Genomic DNA, 12,925 nt, shown 5'->3' with positions numbered 1-12,925 from the left:
CCCTGGGGCGCACTGGCAGAGGCGAGGCTGCCGGACACTGGCGCCACCATTCAGCAACGGGTGAAGTGTCTTGCCCAAGGACACAACGACCGAGACTGTCGGAGCCGGGGCTCGAACCGGCAATATAATATTTACAGATTTCTAAAATACTTGTGTTTTCTTGTTTTTTGTGACAGGTGGTCTAATGAATACCATCCATGTAACTATGATAAGCAGTCAGAATAATAAAAATCCTCCACTTTTAAAACTATTTTAAAAACTAAAAACTCACTCTCTTTTAAAAGCTCACTCATTACCATCTAATTATTTTACACTTATCAATTAACACTAAAAAAGGGTCAACTTTTAATTAACCCCAAAATGTATTAATTTGATCAGACACATACAGTATATAGTGTTATTTTGTATAATAAATGAATAGAAAGCACATATGTCAGTGTTTGTGATATAGCTTGAGCGTAGCAGTACATTTCAATATTCAGTTTTGTTTTCACAAAATTTCAAGTATTACTCCGAGAAGTTAGCAGAGGTTTCGCAGCATTCTCTGAAACATGATCACATATAGTACTTATATATAATACTTACAGATTAGATTATTTGTGTTGCAAAGATATAACCCAGTACAAAATCATCACTATTGTTGTTCTTCAATGTTTCTACTAGTTGCTGTTGAGGAAGATGATGTTAGCCAGGAGGCATGATGTTACACTGTTGCTACTAAAGCATTTTTCAGTGTGTACTCTCAGTGTATTTTCCTATTGTTGTAAGTGTTATTGATTAGCTGTTATGTGCTTTTCTTCTTATGCTCTTGTAAATATCCCCTACCTTTTCTTCGCCTATAAAATCCTCTGGGTGAAGTGTCAGATGTTACGTGGAGAGCAGTTTTGTCCCTTGTCTCTTCAGGAAACTCACATCTCAGTTGCTTTAAACTTTAAAAAGTGTAATTTTACGGACTTTTAACGTGTTTGATTAACAATGCTTACTTTTCCTGGGTAGAGAATGCAAAATGAAATAATTTTACAATCCAGTTCCAAAATGCCTGGATGTAAAAGACATAAAAATATATATAAATGTAAATATTCTCCCTTTCCCAGGTCTTTCACAACTGCACCTGTGTGTCCACCTCCTTTCCAGCAGGCAGCAGTACATCAGTGAGACTGGGCCAGTGCCCTCATGCCAAGGACTGCAGCCGAAGCTTCACTTCCTATATGGCCATATCTGTTCTCAGCTCCTTTATCAATGCTCTGGGAGCCACACCTGGCTACATGGTCATTATACGGTCTGTAAAAACTTAGTGTTGCTATCACGTCTATGAGCAGCCTAAAGTAGTGGTAGACAGTGAAATGGAAGGACTCAAAATAGTTATAACGTAACGTGGCTAAGTGAGGTGGAGAGAGTATAGATAGATTGGCAGGAACTTGGAAGTATGGGGGCCAAATAGAGACTAAGCAGGCATGCGGAGGGCTGGTGAGGTTAAAAACCTGGGAGGCACAAAGACAGGAAGGTTTAAACCTTTGACACATTGTCTTCTGCCACAAAAGATGATAGAATGATCATGCAAAGACTGGATAAAATACCTGGTTAGATAAACTACTCGGGGTGATTGATCATTTGACATGGAGGCACATCAATCCACTGGCTGCTAAGGAGCAGGAGGGAGGCACTAAGAGAAAAACACACAGAGCAAGAAGAAACAAAATGGAAAGGCGGACAGAGAGAAAGGCAGAGACAAGATAATTCCAGTGAGAGGAGAAAACTTTGCTGTTTTGATGCAATCAAGTATTGGCTGCTGTGACCCTGACTCAAGGGAAGCATAAACAAAGTTACTTTTTGACAAGTTTTTTTTTTCTACACATTTCTAAAAGTGTGGTGGTGACACATGCAATGAAAGAACGTACGTAGGTAATCAGAATCAGAATCAGAATCAGAATACTTTATTAATCCCTGGGGGAAATTATTTTTTGTTACAGTGCTCCATTTTAAACCAACATTAAGACAAGACAGACAATACACTAACTAAGAATAGTACAATATATACATATATACACATACATACTTCACTCATAAATAAATAGTTGGAAAAGAAACATGTGTAGTTGTAGCAGCAAACAGTGTGTTAAGTGGATGCGTTGTACAGGGAGATGGCCACAGGCAGGAAAGACTTCCTGTGTCGTTCAGTGGTGCTTTTTGGTAATCTCAGTCTCTCACTGAACGAGCTCCTGTGACTGACCAGCATGTCATGGAGTGGGTGGGAGGTGTTATCCAACATAGTCTTTATCTTGGACAGCATCCGCCTCTCCGACACCACCTTGAGGGTGTCAAGCTCCATCCCCACAACATTACTGGCCTTACGGATTAGTTTATTAAGTCTGTTGGCATCTGCGACCCTCAGCCTGCTCCCCCAGCATGCAACAGCATAGAGGATCGCACTGGCCACAACAGACTCATAGAAAATCCTCAGCATTTTCTGGCAGATGTTGAAGGACCTCAGTCGCCTCAAAAAATAGAGACGACTCTGGCCCTTCCTGTAAAGTGCTGTGGTGTTTTTAGCCCAGTCCAGTTTATTGTCAATGTGAACTCCAAGGTATTTATAGTCCTATCACCTGAAAAGGGTTTAAAGGAATAGTTTCACCTTTTAAAGAACTAATGTCCAGCATTAAATAACAGTATTAAGCAAAAACTGCAAGATAGTTCCCCAATAATTCCACTAAAATTTAGCCGAGCCAAAGTCTGTTCCTGCATCCTGTGTATCACTTCACGTCTATCCATTGCTGCTATTGAGACCTGTCAGCCTACTGTCGCCAGTTTATTTTTTATAATGTACTCCTTATTTTCTTGATTTGTTTTGTTTTGTACTTGCAGATGCATCACACCCGAGCTCAAATCCCTTGCTCTGGGTATTCAGACCTTGGTAACTAGGACTCTTGGTAAGCTTCAGTACTTTCACTTTGACGTAAAGCATAAATATATGTCACTCTGCTTGAATCCCAAAAGGTTTATTTTCTCTGGATAAAAGTTTTGTCCCCATTGCCAATGCTGTCTGTAGGTGGAATTCCTGCACCGGTGTATTTCGGCGCTTTGATTGATTCAACTTGCCTTAAATGGTCTATGAAGAGTTGTGGCGGTAGGGGGGCATGCCGTATTTACAACTCTGATATGTACAGGTACCACACGGAGAAATTCCAGTTTACACTATTTAAACAAATTTGCCAAAAATTATTGACTAGCATTATAATTGTTGTGAAGACCTTTGCTGATTTGCCTCAATCCAATTCTGTTCTCTACTTTTAGGATCATTTTCCTGGGTTTGATCACTTGTATCAGTGGCTCCTCTTATTTTTTCCTCATTGCTGTCATCATCCTTCTCAGACGCCAGTTCCGAAAGCCAGAGAAGGACACAGACAAGCAGGAGCAAAAAGCATCAAAGGATTTTGAACTAAAGACGCCATTAAACCTCACTGAGGAGATTAGAGCCAGTCCTGAAACTCCCAACTTACCCAGTGCTACAAAAATTTGGGTAAAGATTGCTACAGATTTGGAGGAAGGAGGAGAGGTCCACACAGTAGAACTGCCCCCTCATAATGATGGAGTAATCTCTACAAGTAATGCACAGGAGGCTAAATACATGACAGATACCTGCGCTGAAGTTATTCCTCTGTCTTCTGATGGCACAAACACAGAGATAGTCCGTAAAGAATCCATCGGACACAAAGTAATAGAGAAGCAGGACGATCACATTGATGACAAGAGCAAATTGGAGAAAGAGAGGCAGCAACTAAACTGATGGACCACATAAAGACTGTGTTTAGCAGAGTGGTCTCCAACACAAAATCAAACTGGAATGGATGGAACAAGTCCCAAAGTTTGGTCAAAATGTAATTTTCCTGTTAACTCATTCACTGCCAGCCATTGGCAGTGAATGAGTTAAACCCATTGACTCATTCACTGCCATTGACGGCTATAGACGTCAATGGCAGTGAATGAGTTAAGAGGGACTACTTTCAGGACAATGTTGTTAATGCTAATAGTATTTTCCATCCTTTTTTTGCAGGATGCAACTATTATAATCAGTGTTGGGTGTTAAATGTAACAAAGTAACAAATCCTTAGATAAAAATTTGGGGGGGGGGTGTTTTTCAGTTCACAAACTCAATTAGGTACTTTTTAAATATTTAAAAGTACCTAATTAAATATTTCCTGTTGTTTCACAATATTTTTTGGCTCCTTTCAACTCATTAGCATCCAGCTACATACTGGAATGTATCCAGTTGTAGAGCTCAGCCAGCATGATTGTGCATATGACAACATTTACATTGCAGAAGAATTTGAGTTACTGTGTACCACAGTTATATTTATTGTCTGTCAGCTGCTAAGGAGCTGTGCTTCATGTTTTGAAGTAATCTGCAGTCAAAGTAAGTGGTAAGGCCAGTTGAGACTGATGACTGTATGTGGCATGAATGATGGACCACATTATAACATTCATTAACACACACTTTCTCGGTTGTTGTTCAAACACTCTCGCGGTTGCATCTTCTCAGCTCTCAGCCGCCCATACACCAACAACAACACCATTCAGGAGCCAGTTCACTCTCATATGCCAGGGAGGCTTGATGACCCAATGCAACTCAGGTGTGTCCGCCTCCCCGCAGTCGTGCTCCACCACACTCTGCTTCTCCAAAACTTCAGCTAAAGCTTGCTCTACGAGGGAAATTAACAAGCTCGATGCTGGTTCTGTGGAAATGAAGATGATGCTGTCAACATGCTAATCAATGAAGTAAAGTCAGTAGAGTAGACTACAAGCCCTCTGGACGTATAACCAGCATGCTGTATGCAAAAGGGGTTTTATTTTTTGTTTTTATTTTTTTAGGTATTGCTTTAATGTAACTGATTACTTTTTATATCCAGTAATCTTTTAAATTTACATGCTATTTTTAAAAGTAATGTTACCCAACACTGGTTATATCACGCTTAATCCTGTGAAGAAAGAGCGCTACCAGTGGTCCCATTTCCACATTTGTAGAAACAGTCTCTGGAACAAAAATGAAGTTGTGCTGATGCATGTATGTGATCACATGACCGCTTTGCAAGGTCCCAGAATGAAAAATTTTATAGATTACTTCAACTTCTTGAAAAAAAAGTTTTTTTGTGTAAATAAATGGATGTTTGAATGACTAGAATTATTTTTGCATTCATTAAGCAGATCTCATGTATACACAGTACAGACTTTGAATGGAATGCATTTGTCTATAAATGCAGTCATAGAGATGCAATAAAATTGTGAAACGTCTGGGCATGGCAGCAACACATTCAGAAAGTTTGCCTTCAAAGTAAAAGCTCCGAGGCACAATGTTTACTTTGAAGGCAGTCCATCTCCATTTCTGGTTTGTGACACGATCTTTCAAGGTTTTTTTTTTTACAGCTGGGCTGGTAAGTAGCAAGTATTTGCCTGAAAAATGGGAAAAACCACAGGGAACCACAGTTCCCTTTCCCTTTTTTATAGATAATATAAAGTCATCTTCTATATACAATCCCAGTTCCAAAAGGTTAGGACATTTTAAAATGGAAATCAAAACAAAATGCAATGATTTGCAAATTCCATAAACCACAAAAATGCTAGGTCATTTTGAATTTGGTGGCAACAACACGTCTCCAAAAGGGTTAGTTTACCTGACAACAGCTCAGTAACATGATTCTGTATTGTAATAAAAGCAGGTAAGAGAGGCAAAGTTTCTCAAAAGTAAAAAAGGTCAGAGGTTTATCACTATGCAGTAACCAAAAGACAAAAAAAGAGTATCTCCAGATTGTGCAGCAATTTCAGAATAATTTTTCTCAACATGAAATTGTGAGGACTTTAGGACAAGCCTGAAAAAACATATCAGGTGCCTGTGATCTTCAAGTGGCACTGCATTAAAAACAGGCATGATCACTGACCGTGCCATCCAGAAATGCAGCCCTGTCATGCAAAAAAGAAGCCATAAGTGAACATGATCCAGAAACATTGCTGTTGTCTGTGGATCAAGGCTCATATAAAATGGACCGAGGCAAAATGGAAAACTGTTCTGTGCTGAGACAGACCGACCCTTGAAATACTTTTTGGAAAACATGGAGCCCAAATACTTCAGACTGAAAAGCAGACTTGTCATTCAGGAGGAATATGTGGAAATGTGTCATGAATGTTGAAAACGTTTTAGAGGAATATATTTTTAACCCTAAGGCCAATTCGAAATTGTATACTGCATTTGTTTCAGTAGCATGGCTTCATAGTAGAAGGGTCTGGATGCTAAACTGGAATGCCTGCAGTCAAGATCTTTTATCAACTGAAAACATGATGAGATGAAAAACATTCCAAACAAGATCAGGAATATTGATACGTTTTAGGGGATGGGGGGGTATTTGTAGACTGTACGGTGAGGCTCAAACATCAAGGTGAAGTACAAAAGACTAGATCACAAATGTAGCTGCTAAATGTGTCTTTGTTTTCACCAGCTGTTTTGACCAGTGTAAAAATCTGTGTGCTTGATTTTGCGTCAGGTGGGAAAAGGTTGAAAAGAAAAAACACTCCAGACAGGTGTGAGAGAGAGTTGCTGTGTTAAGAGTTGTGTGAAATGTACAACCAGCCTATGCTGTTAAGCTCTGGGCAGCAGGAGAAAATAAAAGTATTTTTAGGTGCAGATCCTCAGTAGGTTTTGTCCCTAAGCTTGAATCTTTCATGTCACATTTGGTCTTTTGAACAACAATTCCTAATCAGATTTAAGTTTAGGCAAAATTGAGGACTTGTTTTGCGCACAGAAGTATGTCTTAAAGTATGTTTCTTCTCATTAGCAGAGATATTTTTACAAATACCACTGAAATATGAGGGTTTCTCTGCACTTATGCACGCTGTCCAAGAAGAAAGAAAACACCAGAATCGTAGCTTTATGCATAAGACTGCTTGATGTACAAGAGATATTTAGTAGGAAGGTAAAAATGCATTCACAAAGCAACAAAACAAAACACCTTCCTGACTAAAATGTCATTAATGCAATTAATTCAAAAAACATGCTATTTGGTTTCCATGTAGAGGTAGATGTTGGTGACGTCAAGTGTTTATTTTTATCTGTGGATGCATCACGGGCCAGAGAGTCGACACACACAGGTGTCGTGTGTGAGTGCTCCTCCCTCGAATAAACAAAAGTGATGAAATCATGTGACCAAAGAGTTTTCCCACACCAATCAGGTAATGCATCGTGCCAAACTGCCCATGTGACAGTAGTTAACTACAAACATGGAAACATTTCCAGGCGTCGATGCTCTCAGTGCAAACAAGTCATAGCACTGCGCTGCTGGCACTCCTTGCTTACGTCCGAATGATTCTCCAGTGAGGTTTCATCCCACTTAGATTCAGTGCTACAAGAATACTAATGAACCATGCTGACCATATTTATTGATGCTTACAAGCAGAAAGGGAGAAAAACTGGATTAAACAGGATTTGATGAAGCTTGTGAAGGTTCACTTGGTTTTGTGTGAGCTTTGTTTTTGTGCTAAATCAAACTGTAAGGTTGGACTTCTCGCAAGTACGAAATCAATCCAAGGCACCACATGGTGACATGACTTGACTCAATGTTTTCCAGGACTTCCATTAAAAAAAAGAAAATTTCTTTTCTCTCTTCTTCCTCAAAAAGTTGTAAATTACCAAAAGTCCTGAGGCACAAAATCTCTGGTTTATAGCTAAATCAAGTAATTGTTTTCGGACTCTCACGTGATTATGCATTAATGTAAATAAATCAGTCACAACTTTGAAACTTTGAGCTGATATTGTGCAAAGAAATAATAAAAACCCATGTAGCTGCAGAGGAATCAGAAAAATATCCTGTCACTGTCTCTGCAGTTACCTTTTTTTTTTTTTTTTGAAGCTTACAGGAAACTCGGGGAGGTGTTCATCAGACCGCAGTGGGTTTGGGGGTGTTATACGTCCATTAAGAGTGCACTATATGTCTGTTAGCTCAATCTGCGGTGAAAACCACTAGCACTTACCAGCAGCCTGCTGCCTGTGCTGGCATCTCCCCAGTGAGATAGTAGGATGCTCTCTTTGGCTCACCAGTAACAATAACTATGACATTAAGAGTCATGCACTGTGTTGTTGTGAAACTGATGGTCTTTTTTTTTCTTGCAGTGTTTTATGAATACATTTTTATGAGATATCTTTCTGTGAAAACCACAGCTCATCAGAATTGTCTATTTGTATTTGCTGCTTATTTTCTGTAGATTTATATAAATGTGTGTTTTAAAACATACTATATATACAGATTTATAATACATATTACATTACACATTACTTAATAACATGATTATCAGTTCAAAGGGAGGCTGATATTCCCTGATTGTAGATAGGAATTTTTTCACACTACCTGTCTAAGTGCACCTTATCGTTCAGTAGCTTTTAGAACCACCTTTAGCAGCAATAACTTGAAGTAATCATTATCTGTGTGACTTTATCAGTCTCTCACATTCCTGTGGAGGAATTTTGGCTCACTCTTCTGTACAATCTTGCTTCCGTTCATTGATTTTTGCAGGCATTGATTTATGCACAGCTCTCTCAGCATTTCAGCCAGGTTGAGGTCTGGACTTTGACTGGACCATTGTAACACGTTCAGTGACTCTGTGAGTCACTGCAAGGTGCCCAGGTAACGTGGCTGTAAAACAAGTCCAAATCATCACCCCTCCACCGCCATGCTTGACAGCCGGTATGAGGTGTTTGTGCTGATATGCTGTGAACACAGTGCTGTGTAGTACGGCCAAACAGCTCCACTTTGGTCTCATTTGCCCAAAGGACATTGTTCTAAAAGTCTTGTGGTTGTTAAGGACACGTTTTCTGTTTAGATGTGGTGATTAAGCGCACAAGTCAGAGAGCAATCTCTCTTGTTGGGTTTTTATCTCAGTAAATAAAACCTCGATCAATCACCTCTTGGATTCCAAGCGATGCATATTGTTTACTTAAAAGAAAACAACTTAATATTTGCTTATACAGTCTTTAGGAAACTAAATAAGAAGATGCAACTACTAGTCTAGTTTTCAACTTGTCACACTGCTGGGTCGTGCGGTTCTAAAGTGTCTCAAATTTTACCATCAATTCATTAATTAATACTGTGTTGCTTGTGACATGTCCCATCAAAATAATGAGGCACCATTTATTATTGATGATAATTCATCTTCACATGTTTTATTCATCGTCGTTGAAGCCCAGAGGAAGGCGCTAAGGCCAGAGTTTGGTGACCTACAGTAAAAGTTCACTACATGTCTCAAGGTAAATAGGAAGACAGCCTGACAGTGTTCTTCTCCCTGGTGTGGGTTTGTGGCGGGTCAGTCCCATCACGGCAGCTGATGACAATAGTGACGACTGTGATGATGAGGATGGTGACGTATGCAGACGTGCGTGTGTTTGTGTCTGTGTACTGCGATTATCTTTCGTTCTTTTTTTTTTTATTCTGCTCATGTGAATATTAAAGAGTGTACATTACGGTAGAACCGAGTGTTATATGACATGTATAAGACCCGCTTTATTCCCTACCCCACCCTTTTGTAGATGAAAATGCAAGGCTATATTTGGAGAGAGCTGATGTCACAAGTGGTTTGAGCAGAGAGCCTATAACTGTTGCAGTCGGCTTGTGTGACAGTCTGACAAACCTTGGAGAGCTCCAGTAGCAGACTGGGATCTAGCCAAGACTACAGAAAGTGAGTATTTTGTCTTTCCTATGGCTTGGATGTCTTTTTCCCCCACAGGTTTTATTTATAGTTGTTAATGAGGTGCTAGAAGAAACTGACATTTATCTCAGTTTGTATATAGTAACATTTTTCTTTAAAAAATTAAAAAGGGAATATTTTAGTAAGTCTATTTCTTGCATATTTTTTAAGTAAGTAAAAGAGAGGTTAGAAGATTAAGTAAAAGATGGAAATTCACATAGAGCACAGGGAAATGTGTAGATGAAATCTACATTAAGTTAGATGATTCTGTGGAAATATAACTAAGACTGAAATGTACAAAAACGAAAAAAAAACAACTATTTATTTAAAAAAAATATTATGTTGTTCTGTAAACAGATGTAACAGTGAGATTGCTGCTACTATTTTCATACGACTAACACAATAAAAGACTTTGTCATCATTTGAACACATATGCAGCTGATTAATTAGTAATGAAATGTTATAAAATGATGTCATTATAATCTAACATTTAAGCTACTCAGCTAATTTGGATATATATTACAAAATAATACATTCTTAATTACTTTTACTTCAAAATCAAATCCTGAAAATATTGCACCCTATACTAAAAATGCACATGGTCAGGACATGTTTATATATTTAAAATATATCCAATGTGAATAAAATGATGCGCGCATGTTCAACATTTAAAGCTGGTGCCATTAAATTACCTTTAAGAAACCAGTACTGGCAAATGTACTGTCCTAGTTGAAGTAAAATTCTAAATGAATCCATCCCATATTGTTTTTGCAAAGTCAGCTCAAGTGTTCCTTCAGATTTGCATTTAAAAGCAACTGTATTCTAATTATTGTGCTGCATGTTGCTGAAGTTGAAATAATGTCAGCATTTCCAGGAACAACAAGCTTTGTTTTTCAGACTGCTCCTGCTTGAAAATGTCTGCTTGCTCCATTTTATGGTGGAAAAATCCCAGTATCAGATGAGTCGATACCATGGATTTAATTGCTTTTAAAACTATTTCAAAGATTTTTTTTTAAAAATGCATTTTTGGCAATCTAACTATAACTTTATTGCATTTTTTTCAAATATAATTTAACATAGCTTAACACTTATGTTAGACCCTGACATCTATTTTGATGATGTACCTAATTTGTTGGGAATCAGACAAAACTATCACACGTCTCACTGGTTTTCCCTGAAGCACAATAAACAAATGTAACTCCTGTTGTGTTTGCAGGTAATCACGCTTACAGCATGTATCACCTCAGGGTGCCTGTGCTTCTTCTCATGCTGCTTGTGCTGCTGCACTGCATCACCGCTGCCCCAAGCTATAGGTAAGCCAACACATTCAAAGCAGAGAGCCGAGGTGCAGGAGAACTTTGGCTTTCATTTGGCTCAAATGTTGATAATCAAAGATGGAAACCAACTGTGCTCATTTGTGGGGAAAGTGTTTCACTGTGCAGGGAGAAGTGGGGCTGGAGCTAAGTGGCCACTTTCTCTCCTTGTTCTCGGGAGTTGTGGATATCTTCAAGAGCCTATCATCAATGTCAAATGGTTTAGCCCTTTGTCCTCTGTGATTCAGGTACTTCAGTCCCAGCTCATCCAGCGAGCAAGAAAGCGATCTCCCAGATAGCGAAGCCTGGTTGCTTCCCGGGCTAATCTCCAACCCATTTCTCAGCCTCGTGGGTACACGGCCACGAAGGGGGCTCACAGCTATGAACAGGTAGCAGCATTATTGCTTGATTTCATTTAAAAAAAGTTGAAATCTACGAGTATTTTTGAGGTGTTTCTTAATATCTGTGCTTTTCTTAGTCACCATATAGAGAAGAGAAAGTGCAACACAGCCACCTGCGTCACCCAGAGGCTAGCAGACTTCCTGGTCCGTTCCAGTAACACTATTGGTACTGTGTACGCACCAACCAATGTGGGATCTGCCACCTACGGCAAGAGAGACCTACTGGAGCCTTCAGGCTACGTGAATCTCTAGTGCCAACTGAGGAAACTCCACAGCATTTGCAGCAATCCTCACAGCTCTGATGATATAACCAATCATGTAACAATGATTGTGAGAATGACATATATATAATGATGGCAATGATGGCAATGATCACAGACTTTTCTTGATTACTTTCTTAACTTAAGAAACAGTGCCTTTGATTTAAAACATCACTGTATATTTTTTTCTGCCTTTTTGTGTGTTGTGGCTTCATATGTTGTTGCACAATGGCATGATGGGAATAATAATAATAAAAAACAACCAAATGTTAAAGTAATTCATGGGAAATAAAATAAAGGAAAAACATGTAAAGCAATATAAAATAAATGTTATTTGTTGTTTTGATAATAAAATTGTAAAAAAAATATATATATATATTTATATTTTTTAAAACCTTTATGCATTTTAAGCCACATTATTGTATTAGAGCTGCACGCAGGAGCTGTGAGCTGTTAGCATCCATCTGATGAGTACAGAAAACGTTTTCTTTCAGGAGATGTCCATTAATCAAATAAAATTATTTCACATTGATTATGAGCAAACTCTGAAAGTTGCATTGCCACTGGAATAAACTTAAAAATGAAGTAGCCATCCTATTTCACGCAGCTCATTAATTCACCCAGCTCCATAACACCAAGAAATAAACAACTCACGTTTGCCATAACGTCAAGCTTTCATGAGGAACACAGCAGCCAAAGAAACTTAGAGGAAATGCTGATGATTCAGCCCCAAATTCAATCTCATCTTTCACTCTCATCACAAGCAAACGATGGTTCAGCATTTTGAGAATAACACTTGTTCACTTTCTTGCTAGACAAGATAAACACCACTTTCATTTCTGTAAAACAAAAAAGTCGTATATGTTGCTGACGCAAGCAAATGCTCAAGACACACAAAACAGGGGAAGCGGTAGGAACTTCTGAGGGACTTTTAACACTAAATAATTAGTCTGACTTCCTGGTATTATGAAATGCAGAAGCTTATGAGGTACCATTTTCTTCAAGTCATTTTTAGTGCCTGTTATTTGAGTCCATATCAAACCAACTTTGCACATCAATGCCATGAAGACGATGCACCCCAAAGCATCCAAAAAGTACCTTAAGTGGCGTGCCATGAACTCATCGGCCACCGTATTATCTACACCTTCTTAGTCCTTCGTTAAAGCCACTTTTTTTTTCAGGACACTCTTAATTCTTCATGGAAGAGATTCAATGAGTTTCTGGAAACATT

The 12,925-nt window shown here is 38.7% G+C and overlaps 2 protein-coding genes across 2 annotated transcripts in view; both read left to right on the top strand.

Moving 5' to 3' along the window:
- The window catches only part of LOC102196680 (solute carrier organic anion transporter family member 1C1-like), a 12,219-nt gene extending 8,334 nt beyond the window's left edge, over positions 1-3,885 (top strand). Inside the window, exons 10-13 of the mRNA XM_005725311.1 lie at positions 1,086-1,279; positions 2,863-2,927; positions 3,047-3,164; positions 3,292-3,885. Coding sequence (XP_005725368.1) covers positions 1,086-1,279; positions 2,863-2,927; positions 3,047-3,164; positions 3,292-3,784 — 870 coding nt within the window. The 3' untranslated portion in view covers positions 3,785-3,885. The remainder of the gene's footprint in view (positions 1-1,085; positions 1,280-2,862; positions 2,928-3,046; positions 3,165-3,291) is intronic.
- Positions 3,886-9,662: 5,777 nt separating this feature from the next.
- Positions 9,663-11,795, top strand: iapp (islet amyloid polypeptide). Its single transcript, XM_005725091.1, has 4 exons — positions 9,663-9,711; positions 10,937-11,033; positions 11,282-11,422; positions 11,512-11,795. The coding sequence occupies exons 2-4, from the start codon at positions 10,954-10,956 to the stop codon at positions 11,684-11,686; spliced, it is 396 nt and encodes a 131-aa protein (XP_005725148.1). The 5' UTR covers positions 9,663-9,711; positions 10,937-10,953; the 3' UTR covers positions 11,687-11,795.
- The last annotated feature ends 1,130 nt before the right edge of the window (positions 11,796-12,925 follow it).

The sequence above is a fragment of the Pundamilia nyererei genome, unplaced genomic scaffold (genome assembly GCF_000239375.1).
Source record: "Pundamilia nyererei isolate P.nyererei 1_Seehausen unplaced genomic scaffold, PunNye1.0 scaffold00014, whole genome shotgun sequence".
NCBI classification, from domain to species: Eukaryota; Metazoa; Chordata; class Actinopteri; order Cichliformes; family Cichlidae; genus Pundamilia; species Pundamilia nyererei.
This window is presented reverse-complemented; position numbering and strand designations above follow the sequence as displayed.